Source organism: Varroa jacobsoni, unplaced genomic scaffold (genome assembly GCF_002532875.2).
Source record: "Varroa jacobsoni isolate VJ856 unplaced genomic scaffold, vjacob_1.0 scaffold_870, whole genome shotgun sequence".
Lineage (NCBI taxonomy): Eukaryota > Metazoa > Arthropoda > Arachnida > Mesostigmata > Varroidae > Varroa > Varroa jacobsoni.
This window is the reverse complement of record NW_019213772.1, coordinates 248,118-261,684: the sequence shown is the minus strand read 5'-3', so window position 1 is coordinate 261,684 and position 13,567 is coordinate 248,118. Positions and strand designations below refer to the sequence as shown.

General features: G+C 42.4%; 1 protein-coding gene and 1 long non-coding RNA gene across 2 annotated transcripts in view; both read left to right on the top strand.

Moving 5' to 3' along the window:
* LOC111264524 (uncharacterized) overlaps positions 1–794 on the top strand; it is a 7,172-nt gene extending 6,378 nt beyond the window's left edge. The window contains exon 2 of the long non-coding RNA XR_002682919.2: positions 30–794. This is a non-coding gene — a long non-coding RNA (uncharacterized LOC111264524). The remainder of the gene's footprint in view (positions 1–29) is intronic.
* Positions 795–3,851: 3,057 nt separating this feature from the next.
* Positions 3,852–13,567, top strand: part of LOC111264526 (uncharacterized) — a 17,575-nt gene continuing 7,859 nt past the window's right edge. Inside the window, exon 1 of the mRNA XM_022840513.2 lies at positions 3,852–3,879. Coding sequence (XP_022696248.1) covers positions 3,874–3,879 — 6 coding nt within the window. The 5' untranslated portion in view covers positions 3,852–3,873. The remainder of the gene's footprint in view (positions 3,880–13,567) is intronic.

The following is a 13,567-nucleotide window of genomic DNA, read 5'->3' as shown; positions in this document are numbered from 1 at the left end:
TTGTTGCCCTGCTCTGTTCTAATTTCTAGGTTCGGAACCGCCTAGAATTCCAAAAAAGCTTCCGAGTCAATAGTGTGCTCCATAGGCGCGTTTCCTGTTCAGGGCAGAGGAGCGTACGCCTCATAAGGACGCAAGAACCGCAATCGGTCGATAAATGTCTACAGACAAATTGTTTGAAATCGAACCCATCTAACCCAAGTTCCAGATCTGCGAAAGTACAGGTTAGCGACTACGGAGAATGCGTTTGCTCGGGATTAAACAAAGTCTCGCATTAATAGAGAAAGGAACAGTGTGTGATAGCATGCACGAAATTCTCCATTGTTGAGCTAGTACAGGTTTTGAGTACCGTACGTTGAGCACGTCCGTCTCTTGAACTCCAAACCTGTCAGTGGCAAATACGTTTGTTGCCATTGTTACCAACCGGCTACAATGTAATCATTTGGGAAAGCTCGTCGTAATGCGCTATGCCACAAGTATCAAGTCGATGATTTCACATGCCCAAGCTATAGGCAAACAGTTATCTATTCTTCGTTGTTAATTCGTAGCGAAGCTGAACATCCACACGAAATATTTGTATGGAGATCTTCACCGTAAGGGGGATGAGGCAAAGCTTGAAAGACGTATTTAGGCTATAGAGATTGGACGGCTGCATTGGGGGGACGAACGTGGGCATTTGCGGTGTTCGTAATAGTGCCCCAGAAAGACTACGAAGTTGGAAGATGGGAGGTAGTCCAGGGCGAAGGTTAATCAAGAAGAAATGGAGTCAATAAAATATGTATATGTTTTTCTGTGGAGATTTGCAGTTTTTTTTTGTTTCCCATTAGCTTCCCAACTCAAAGTTCAACGCAACAAACACTCTCTTGTATATTTGAGCCCCCCTTTATAGTTTCGTGTTAATTATTACTAATTAAGTCATGCATATTAATTAGTGCCATTAATATTTGTGCAATAGAGACGTTTGTTTTTGTTTGGGCATGGCGCCTTCATAAATTTATGGGAACAAATCTCATAGCCGTTCCGAAGCTCCCACCTTTGTGAAACTAAGGTAATAATTCGTTCGATAATATAAAGATATCATATTGTTCCAATTACGTCATTAATACGTAATACGAATGTACCACTATAGTTAAATTTGCGAAAATGTTGAACTTAAAATAAATCTTTTTAATTATTCTAATCGGTCGTCGTCGTCAATTTTAGAATTTATATCATAGGTAAAGGTGGTAAAAACTATGTCCGTTCAAGCTGGCTATAGACCCCATCGTTAATTCGGTCTATTGTCCAGGTTGTTCTATGTATATATATATGTTTATATATATATATATATATACAAAAAAAAAACTGTATTCGACAATATAACTATGTTTTTACTAACTCCTCATCAAAAAGCACATACAGTTTTAGCTTTGCATGACCACAAGCAGGCGGATATAGTAATCGTCAACATACAATGAAACGTTTGTGTGTAAACCGGATCATGCATCAGAAACAACTGGCTTAAATTTTACAAAATAGAGAACAATATCAGTGAACGAGTTATGATGTAGATAAAACAAGAATCAATTGATAAATTCGAGTCGATGTGTGTGACCGTTTTCATATTGATATGGCGACTACTTACCTGCAATGCTAATACCGGTCAAGAGCGATGCGGAGTCCGAGAAGATCGGAACAATGGAAGACTCGGATAGAGATATGGCTTTTCTAGTTACTTAGTTACGGCCGACTGCTACCAAGGTGGCTCAGCTTCAACAGACATGCACAGATTTATTGTAGTACAGAAAAACGTTCAAGATCAAGGACTCGCTGTCTCCTTCGGCGTGTCCAACGCATTCTCGAAAATAGTATATTTCGAGTGGGCTTGCTGCGGGCAAAAATGACTCTTTTGCTGGCCATTCTGACCAATAGTATCACGTACCGTTGCCACCAGCGAAACAAAACGTTTTTGACTCTTGTAAAGCCACATATTGTACCGAAGGCAGCATTTCTTCTTTTTTGTTTAAGTGAGACATAAAGCTGTCTAGTATCGTAGAGCCTTCTCATTCGTTGTTCCTATTTGGTGTTTCGTAAAACGATACAAAACCGCAGAAAATCGGTTGACCTGAGCTAGATCCAGGCTAATTGATAGAATACTTTATTTTGTGATAGAAAGTTCGTGTTACTTTTGACGGCGTAATTAGACGCAAATTGATTTAGTACAGTATAAAAAGCACGTATTATCTCGAAACCCATTATTTTAAATTACAGTTTAGCTCGCTCACCATTATATAACGTCCCAAAAAGCCCATGCTAACGGCGGTCTTACGCTTCCTATGTTCATCCATTAACATAATTTGTCGATTTCATGAGCTGAAAACGATTGAAGTGAATTGAGGGAATTGTTTTGAGGCGACACGAAGCGTTTTTTGATGTAATCTGATTTGACTTCAGATTGGTTGACTATAGAAATAAAAGGAACCTTCTTGGACTTTTCGGATCATATCATCGATATTTTTGGGCAGCTAAAGTCTGATCCTCTGCAGCTTATCTCCCTTATCATCAATGCAATTCACGTACATTGTATTCTAACGAAATGGCGCTATGCAGACGTCAATATATCGCTCAAGATCTGCTTATGCTGTGGACTATGGTGTGGAGCTAGCAGGGGCATAACTATTCAGTACAAGTACGCTGTTAATAACGTTCTTGTTTAGTGGGCGGTAAGATGGCGGCCCATAGTTGTATGCCGCCGTTGATTGTCCTGCCACACTTGTCCCGTTAATTTTGCCTTAGATGCGGCTGACGTCTTTTATATAGAGCTACTTTTGACATTTGTCCACTACCCATATCTAAGTCTGGTACATGTAAACATGTTGTGAATAGGATTGATATGTTCATAGAGTGGGCCTACACCTCGTATCGCAGTTAGTAAGATTTTTTGGGACTGGTAGATCGACACACACAAAACAGAAAATAGCGAGTTTGTTGAGTAGACTTCGGTAGACGTAGATAGTTTTGCATTAATCCGCGAGCCAGAAGCTGCACCGTGGGCTGAAAAACGGATGTGCAACGAGCAAAAACTCAGACTTGCGTCTGCAGTATCTACGGTCATTGTCATTAGCCAGTCAGGAAAGGTCGTCACTTGCTCCCGATACCGGAACTTTTCAACGCTAGCACAACGATAGCCACTGTGAATTCATGGACTACGATGTGGCAACAAGGGCTTTTCTATGTTAAGGGCAACAGTTGTTGCGCTAGGAGCTTAACTTACGCATGATTGGCCAGTGGCCCTTGAAATTGTCGTCACATTACATACTACGATATCTCATTTGTGCCTATCCAGATTTTTTGTACTTTCCACATACATCTTTATTATGTAACAGTCTAATTCAACGCTGCACCCAATTAGCCTGGCTTCATTCGCTGTATCCACCTTCAATTTGTGTCTCATAAATCATAAATTCATCCAAAGCTATTGCATGCACATATGTCAACAATTCTCGCTAGCAAGAACTCTAACGGCTTCAGATGACTCAGCGTTCTGCATCGTCGGGTTTAGCAACTGAGCTGACATACGGGCCAGACGGTGGAGTGTGTCTCTCAAAAATGCCAATGTACGCGTACGGTCTTGTATATACATCTCAGTAATTGCATGGGGCAACACAGGCAGTTTTCAACGGTGTCGGTGTACCGTTGATGTCTCTCTTGTGAGCGTACGGGTGTGCGCGAGCGTTTCTGCGTGAGCCATTTGTCCAGAAAGGATCGCCCCTCGCGCGACCTTGAGCTCGCTGGTCTATGCCCCGTCCCTTTGTGCGGACGCAACGCGTCCCTTCCCGCCCCAGTCACAGACATATTTAAGCGTTCGGCCGGACCTCGGACGGACAAACTCTCAGGATGAAGGTACGTCTAATCGAGCACCTCACGTGACGATTTTTACAGGACCAGGTGTATAAGCAAAAGCCAACTTCAGCGCTAGTCTCGTTTTACCCTTGGAATCCCAGTGAGATCCATTTGTTTTCGCGAAATTCTACAATCGAGGACTTTGTTGATTAGCTGACTACGACAATGGAATCTATCGCGACGGTGAATGAATGTGGATCGAAGATTACCCGCAACGTATTTCATTGTGCTTGAAATAGTTACGAAAGTGGCGTTATGCGGTCCGTATCGGTGTCCCTATGCTTAGAAATGTGCCATGGGTCTGGATCTTACGTGAGCCTACATAAGTTTAAATTATTGTGTAGCTGACGACTGCTTGATAACGGATAGAATCTGAGCACAAGCTTATTAATCAGTGACACGGCGGTATTGATATCGCAAAATGGGTTAGAGAATTTGCGGCAGCTGTGTATCAATCGTTCCCTAAGAATAGAAACAGCTATGACACTGGGTGCTACATGAACTACAGTCGAAGTAAATCGAGGTGATCTAGTTAAGTCTGAGAGCTGTGTATATGGCGCTTTTAGCCACATGGCTCGAAGTTCTCAACTAAACAAGCCATGTAACTTGACTTCGTGTCTCATTACTTACGGTAACTTCTTTACGACTTACTCACCCCCTTTAATTGTTATTATTATATATAATTATGCTCATAATTCGATGAGATAATAAAACTAAGCATGTACACGTCTTTACAATTATGAATATGTTTAGTGTGCGTAAAATTTCAGTTTACGTTTTTTTTGAATGATGGGTCGAGACATTCTTGTGGGTCTTGTTTAAAAGAAAATTTATATGGATATTGTCGGAATCAAAGTTTCCATTACCCGTAGCTCATGTACTCTTAGTTTTTAATTTTAATAGCTGCTTAATGGAAGGATATTGCTACGACAATTACTTGTGAACGCTATCGCTTATTGAAAAGTCTGAGCTGGGAATCAGTGACGAAGACAGAGACATCGTGATCTTTTTATGCCGTACTATATATATACAGGTAACATTGATAGTTCGAGCCCAGGCTCGGTATTATTAAATATTATACTAAAAAAAGCTAAATCAGTACTAAATGTCTTAAACAGTACTATTATGTTCCTATAAGGATATCGACTGATTCTCTCTGCGCCAAAACAGAATTTATCTTCACGTTGTACCTTCTATTTTAACATCGAGCGGAAATTGTGCACACAAGAAGGGTACGTTTGTAATTGTAGGTTCAGCTTGTATTTAGAGAGTCCGACTGTCTAAAAGCAGAGTAACATTTGTTGCAGCTGGGTATATAGCAGTAATCTGTGTGATATTTTTCCATCCATGTTGTTCCATCCATTTAACAAGAACACTTTAAGCGGTCGTTGTTCCTTTACAACAACAAACTGAATCAATCGTATCTGTACCCTTCCTACGTATCTAAATGTATAGTAAAATGTCGGTCCAACAAAGTAAGGCGTTGTTGTGATCTATCTCTACCCCAAAAACGTATTCTAGAAGGTAATTATTTTCGCGGTAGTTCGTACATTTTATCACCACTCGCTAACTAAATAAATTCGAAAATGCACTGGTTTATATTTCGCTATAGAGCTAACGAGTTAATGTGATGTTTCAATATTTTAGACCATCTCGTACGGCTGGTTCCTTATACAGCCTGCTAGGTCTCTTCTGACGGCAATTCCGGTACTAAGTAGCATTTGTCCATAAGCCAGAACTCTAGTCTCTAAATTGTTTGAAGAGAATGCAATGTTAGCGCTGTCCTACTTATGTTCAGGACCAGTTTATCCCAAGCATTAGTATCACTTCCAGAACTAACTATTTACAATATCTTTGCAAGTGATACGAAATGTCTCACAGACTCGATTTTTCGCGTATACCCTATTTTATAGGACCAACAGCATGCGGAAAAATGAATACAACATAACTTCCTATCATATAAGATGGCCTTATAGCCATGAAAGGTGTATGTCAGCGTACGACTTCGTGCACCACACAAGCAGGTTGGCTGTTGTCTTTAAAAACATTTGCCTGAAGCACCATACGTTACGTTAGTCTAATACATTTTTTGCCTAAGCTAGACTAGAAACAAAAAAAAAGGAGGAGCAAGTTCATCTAAACATACATTACTCATTCAAATGGTAAAAGACGGTTACCTATCCCCAGTCCCAGAGAGTTTGACTAAATCTATATCCAGCCCAGGCATCAACTGTGAGCAAATGGTCACCGCTATAAACGGCCCATACTCAGCTGCTTACATGAGCTATTGAATGATCGCTGTGAGTTACCGCACGTCCGCCCTGTGGCTTGACAATGATGATTTTTTTTTGTTACGTTTAAGAAAAGCGACACTTTGTAGGACAAACAAGGGGCGAAGCCTCTATTTTCGTTCTTTTGCAGCTTTACCTATTCTCGTTCGGGGTCTGACGTTACAGTAAAATGGTCGTCATATGTACCTGGCCTGCCTTAACTAGTTTTCCAGAATACTTCACTTTATACCTGTATAATTAATCATTTCGGCTAGACTCGGGGACATGGAGCAGCGGGCAGAGTTGACGTGTCCAATTCAGCAGCAAGGTAGTTGGGCATAACAAGAAACGGGCGTAAGGTTTCCTAAAAAATGTTATATAAATCCATACAGGTTGATTTTTGTAAAATTGGAAAGGTGTACATGCTACAGTAAACAATAAGTTATAGATTTAAATAACGTTCCATTTGGTGGAAGCGCACAAGCATCGTAGTTAGACATTCAGTCTCTGGCCGCTCCTCAATGAATTATGCCCAGAAACACACTGAGCTGTACATTGGGCTGATTTCGTAAGAATTGACCTTTTTATCTACCTATGATCAATTATTCTGATACGTAGTGTATATTTGATCTATTGATGAGGCGATCGAGGCACGCCAACTAGGTCCAAATTTTTTATTCAAACATATCCGTCGCCTGACGGATTGTACCGCTTAATATGTGGTGGTCCTGGTCCGGGGACTAATTCCATGGTAGAACGTGAGTGTGATCTGTCTTGGTCCAAATCTTGTTCACGGCCTTGACGCATTAACATAGCAAAATTTTTTGAATTGTTCAGAGCTCTCCCAAGCTACTGGCAGTGAGGATTTTTTGTAGTACAAAATGCCGCTAAGTTATCGTTAGACAGTCTAGTTCAATCGAACGCTCATATAGCCTGTGGTAACTTACACAGTTTTACTAGGGGCGCGTACTAAGGAGACAAATGATTGAAAGCGTACTATATAGTAGCAGAAACACTTACTACTTAATTAACTATAAGCAGTGCTCAAGTACTACTTCTTGGGTGTTCTACTACCCGCTAAAAGCTGCTTAAAATTTGATGAGCAGCTAGGTCAGTTGGTAACTGTTGTGTGTTCAACGAAATAATTTCAAGGTCACAAAATGCTTATACAGTTGATTTAGACAACCCCGTCGCGACGGCTGATAGCTCTACCACATATATGCCTTACAAAAAGTACTGTTTATGTATATTTTTATTTTTTCTGTTTATTTCCATGTCACGTATGGCTATTACTGTAGCTGGCATTTATGCTATCGTCGATGCGGCTGCCACTTCTACGATCTAAGCCAGGACTGGTCGAATTAAAAAACACATTGCGTTACGGTCGATCTTAAGTCATTCTGTGACTGACATCGCGCCCAATGGTCATAGTAGCTCTATTTGCGGACGCTCAGTGTTACAGGGGGCGCTAACTATTTTCTACAAGCCCATTTTTGTATTCGGGCTCGCGTTGGGCGTCACTGAATCGTATGGGACCGATGTGCCTCTTGTGTAGGTGTGCGCGATTTAATGACCTCACTTTGCCTTAAGCTCCTCTCATATCTATACAAGGAATATCCAGGTTACATCCTGATGCGTACGCTGAGACACATTCACACTAACGGTAGATCGTTGCTTAGACGCTGTACGTCTGAAAATATATCTGGCAACCGACAGCCAACGATGGCTGTGGTAAATAGGCATCCCGCAATTCGAGCTAGCAAGTTGACTGTACCGTCGCTGATTTTCGTCAAAAATCGGAGAATGGCGTCCACTTGATCTGCTCGTTCGCAATTCGATGATGGAAGCCTCATTGTGGCTGTTCCGGCGACGGCAGTAACGGTCAAGTAAACACAGGAACAATTAAGGACAAAGCACAATGGATTGAGTGTGGATGTTTGTTCCTAATTATGTTGCTCAAAATGGCGTTCCAAATTGTCCAGGTCAAATCCCTTTTTTCTTCGGGTAAATCGAAATAGATTCGAATATATTCTACGGCCCGTATTGTATACGCAACTAACTCTACCACAAATAAAGCTGACGATCCATCGTCTATATTAGCTGCAAGCTAATGATAACATTGCAGTATTCGACATAACGGATTCCAGCGAGATAGTTGGGGCAGATCGTACTGCGTAAAAAACGGCTGCTTTCACAGAAACATAGATATGCACAGTGTGCACGTACATTATACTCATACTATTAGAGCCGTCTATGGTTGGCGACGTTTTTAACGAAAATTGGTACGCTCGATACCGAGAACGGGCTAACAAATCGACGCCGTGTCGAAAACTTGCTAAGCTTTAGATGCATGTTACACATGCTTCTGTTAGCTGAAAAGCCAGATAAACGGTCTTGGCCATGACAAATGCTAGCCCACGATGTGGCATTAGTTCGATGAACTGTTATGAAAACATATTCTGTACGACGCCTCCATCGGCCTTCGGCAAGTGCCACTCTCCCAGCTTCACGATAAAACGAATTATTTTTCGACGAAGAAGCGAAAGACGTAATGTATTACTGTTAACTGAAGAAGTCAGTCTCGAGTTACTTCAATCAATGCTTTGTGCCATATTTCGGTGCGCCATCTTTAACCGCGCCGCACGGCAGCGTTCACGATGCCAAAAGAGCCATGTATTCTACATTCCTTTGGCTCGTGCTGCCCAACGGAAGGCGCTGTATAAGCAAACCGTCAGGTTACCGACAATCTTGTCAAGAGCTAATTCTGGAAAACGTGCCAGACCGTATTCCCTGTTATTTTTTCCTCACTTGTTTCTAAAATGCCCCTGACTTGTTCATGGCGTCAGGCAAGGAACGTGAACACACGCTAATTTGTCACGTTCTTCAGACATCATCTCGATTACAGACAAAGCCTCAGCTGCGCGTCAGTCAATTTCTGTGTGGCCGTTTAAACCTCTCCATCTTGCCCAATAGACATTAGTGCCGAGCGGCCATTTGCAGCGTAACGATGTGTGTCGCATTTGATGCCCAACATATAACTATTTGCATTGACAACCTGCACCATTTCATGTCTTCTATATAATTCTTTTTTATCCTCCCCTTCTCTGTATAATATTGCGAAACGTCTGTCAAAGGAGTAAAGCCTCCGGCCCTTCACGTAATTACTAAATGATGCTACTTGAGTCATCATCGCGTCTTTCATTAGCTCGACGCTACGGCTGCCCCGGGGCAAATACCTCGGTTGGGCTTCGTTCGTTCGTTCGTTGAGATTTCTAATAACGAACTGCCGCTAGCCAAGGCAGAAGACACACCCATGATTACAGAAATACAGAAAACTCAAGAGTAAAGTTACAGGTGTTTTTGAATCGTACCCCTTTCCTCGCCCTCTTCGCCCCGTTCCCCTCCACTGCCTTTTGTAGGTTTTCTCTTGAGCATTATTTCGGCTTTTTTGAGCGAAGGCTCACTCGAGCGTACATTTCTATTAATCTCGCCTCTGTGGCAGACTATTGATGACACTTACTCGGCAGCTGTCGATCTTACGATTCTCACTGTCTACCGACGGAGTTTACGCCGGCAAATGAATTAAAAAATAAGAAATCGCAAAGGCCGCAGCAGCGGTGGACGCGCCGGAAAACGAAATTGTCAGTACCAATCTGCCGCACGACTTCACCTTCTTGACGCTCGACGTTATGAACTATTCGGAAAATCAAAAAGACACAAGGACAGGGTGAGGGCTAAACACACGGAAGATAGAAGTGAAGTCGTTCAGCTTCCTATAGTACCATTACTTCAGTATGGAGACTCCTTTTGTCCCTCGCGTTGCCCGCTACCGCCGCCGCCGCCGCATGCTCCGGTCACCGGAACGACCGCAAAAGTCGACGAACCTGCTGGAAGCGCTGCTGTTTCCGCTAAGATTCGTTGCGACTTTGTGTGAGCAGCGTTCCACATCTTGAAAAGAAAAAGCAGCCCTCCCAGGTGATCGCTTATCCTTCTGTATATGAAATATCAGTAGCAGCTTATGTCTAGTGATTTTCTGTCTCCGACCCAGCTTTCGCCGTTGGTCTTGCGTCGGATAGGGCTTAATCCTCTTGCTGACTATGTGATGCATTTGAAAAGAAACGGTACAAGGCGAAGTGGTATGAAATGGAGAGGAATGGGAAATGCAGACCGATTTGCACCTGGTTCGTTCGTTTGGCTTTGGAAAAAACATTTATTTGCAATTAGCATCGCGGATGTCAAGCAGAGGGCAGCGGACGTGTGGATGCCTGCAGATGCTTAATCGTTAAGGGTGGGTAGGACGGAACGAACCATACGGGAGTGATACAGGGCTGATTCGCTGGTTGAATATAAGCATATCAAACCGATAGCTAAATGGGTTTGAGTATGATATCTCTACTATTGTACGTGTCCGTTACATAGGCTTCTTGCCTGTTAAGCTTCTATATGATCTATGTTGTTTGCTTGAGCAGATTAAGCAAGATACGCAGTGATTCGAAGTTATTAAGTTGCTTCTTTTGTCAGTTGGCCCCCTGAATGGAACAAACGCCGTATGATATTTACACCGTATTGACTTCAACGTCTATTTGTTATATTCGTATATAACACTCGAGCCTTTTGGCAGGTAAGGCCATAGTAGCATATTATGTGAAAACAACAGTGAAAACAATAGCGGTCTCTCCCAACCAGTAGAAGTTACCCACAAACCGCTAGCGGTTTACCACCCTTCAAATATGGCGATGCCGGATCTCGCGAATGAAGTATCCACATGTGGGCGCGTATAGGGGCTGCTGCCTAACTCAAGTACTACTTGCTAGTTTTGTACTCTTTTTACTTACTGATTATTTACACTGATTTAGTTTAGTACATAACTTTCATTCACAAGTAAACAATGTGTGTATACCTGTAGTATACGGATAAATCGAATGTATGTTTCGTTGTAGATAAGGTGCGGTAATTATCACTATTTGCCTCATACATGCATTGAGTGACTCGTTATCATTGTTCATATTTGATCCATTCGTATCTGTAGTCGTGAGGAGCGCGGCGAGAATCACTAACAGTTAAGGGCGTTCCCCAGTGACTCCTTCGGGGAATGATAATTGTGACGTCTTTGCGCGAGTAAGATGTCACACACAAACAAATAATCGCGATTCCCTTTAATCGCATTAGCTAACGTAAATACGCATTCACTTATTGGAGGTAATGACCCTCCCCCCTTCGCCCCTGCTCCCGCCATTTCTTTTTCGCTTCAACCTCTCTTGAAGCGTTAACGAGCGAACCCAAACACAGTTTTTGAGCCTAGTGTCTAACATCTATTCAGTAGTATCTTTGCTGCTTCAAATGTGCATGATATGGAAAATATGCCGACCATGTAGGCTGTGATATCGGCGGCAAAGTATCACGAGGTAAATATCACCCCATATTTACCCACAACAGAATCTAGTTTCTGCCACGCTCCATCTATGGCCTGGCGCGTACGCCGGCTGAGGTTCCAGCGGCTCTGGCAGCTTCGAAGGGCGCGACCATACATCGCATCTTGGCATTCTTGCCGCTCCCGTTTGTAACATCCGTATCATTAGCATTATCAACATCGCTGTCGCCCATTACGGTGCTAGAGCTAACTGTAACAGCAGCCAATTACGTGTAATGCAACGCCAGTTACGCGGTGCACCGGGTTGCTCATGGCCGCTATGGCTCCTTCAATAAGACTCTTTATAATAGCAGCTTTTCATCTGCGTCGTTGTTATTGTCATGAACCAAAGCAAAGCTAATGCCAACTACGACCGACGGTGAACTTCTAAAGCATGGCCGTTCTGTCCGCAGGCGGCAAAAATAAAGTATGGCCACGTAAAGTCTTCAAATGAGCCGCGTAACAGTGTCTAGCAATAGCGGTAGTCGACCTGACTCGATCCGGCGCCCCTTGAGCGGGATCATGGCATAGCGTATATGAAGCATGCAATGTCGCGTGCAATACAACTAAAACAACAGAATTTGTGGTGCTTTTTTGTTGAACATCGACCGCTGCCTCTGCCATTTCTGCGAATCGTATATTTGTTTGTTTGTTTAACTTTTTCAGCAGTTGTAGCCGAGCTTTTCCTCTCAGTTCTGTTACAGTCCGCTATTTTTTGTGTACGTTTAGCTTATTTTGCGACTGTTAGCCGTTAAACGCCTGCAGATTAGCGAACAGTACTTCTGCATGACTGTATGGCAAACGATTTGTGCAAATAATGCATTTTGCGTGCATGTGTATGTTCATATATGTATGCTGTTTATACTATAATAGTACTATGCACTAATCGTATTCATATATCTTCTGAAAGCATGAGGGTATATAGGCAGTTGTAAAAAGGCAAAGCCACTTGGCGATACTTACATAGGAAGTGCAACGAGGGGTCGGCGGCGTTTAGCCGGTGATATGAAAAAATAACAAGAAAAAATTGTTCTATTTCTCCAAAGATTCGGTCTCGTTATCGACAAATGAAACATACGGAGCAGCGTTTACCGCTGTTACTATCATTGCCAAAAACAATGCGCTAAAAAGAGCTAAAATCACACCGTATAAATACAGAAAATTAACTTTTTGGGGTAAAACCTGCGCGAGCTGGCGCAGAATCGAGGCCCCTTGGCGCTAACTACCGGGAAGCTACTGAAACCAAATACATTACACAGATGAATAAAAGAAATTGACAACTAAGATAAAAAAAAGATCATACAATATGATAGAGCTAAAGGTCGAGCGGTCTTGGATGGCGGTGATGGTTAAAACCGAAGTGGGTTTTTGTTTGCCTTCGTTTGGCGGGCGGGCGGGCGGACTGGCCCATTCGATGGTCGGTAGTCTGTCGCCAATGGTTATTATTAGCCCCAGACAGAATAATAATCTAGATTGCTTAAATAGGTATGATATTATAGAAGAACTCAAGTTTAAGAGGCAACGATGGGACCACGGAACTTACCAATGGCGGTGGTGCTGGTCCATTTTTTATTCTGTGTATACGGACTAGGGCAGGCCCTGCGTTTACGGACGAATTCTGTCTGCTGCTTAAAGTGTTTGTCAATTGACCGCTGGTGTCGTCATCGAACAGAAAAATAAACAGAAATCTTACTTGAAGTAAGGCTAAAAATAGAACCATGCTGTTCGGTAGTGGTGGAAAACGTAGCGGCCGTAAAGACGTATTTATTGTTGAATTCACATAAATTGTTAAACTTGGGATACGGGCATTTTAAATGCGATACGGATCCACTATGTCAAGCACACGCGGTATAGCCTGCCGAAGCTAGATCGATAGAGTTTTATGAAACACACAGAGAAGTGGTCAAATTCAGCGTTCTTAAATGAGTTATTTTCGTTTTGTAAAAACATCCCAATGGAGAGAATATATATTTTTCTAAAGCAAAATTTTAATACAAGATTTTGCAGC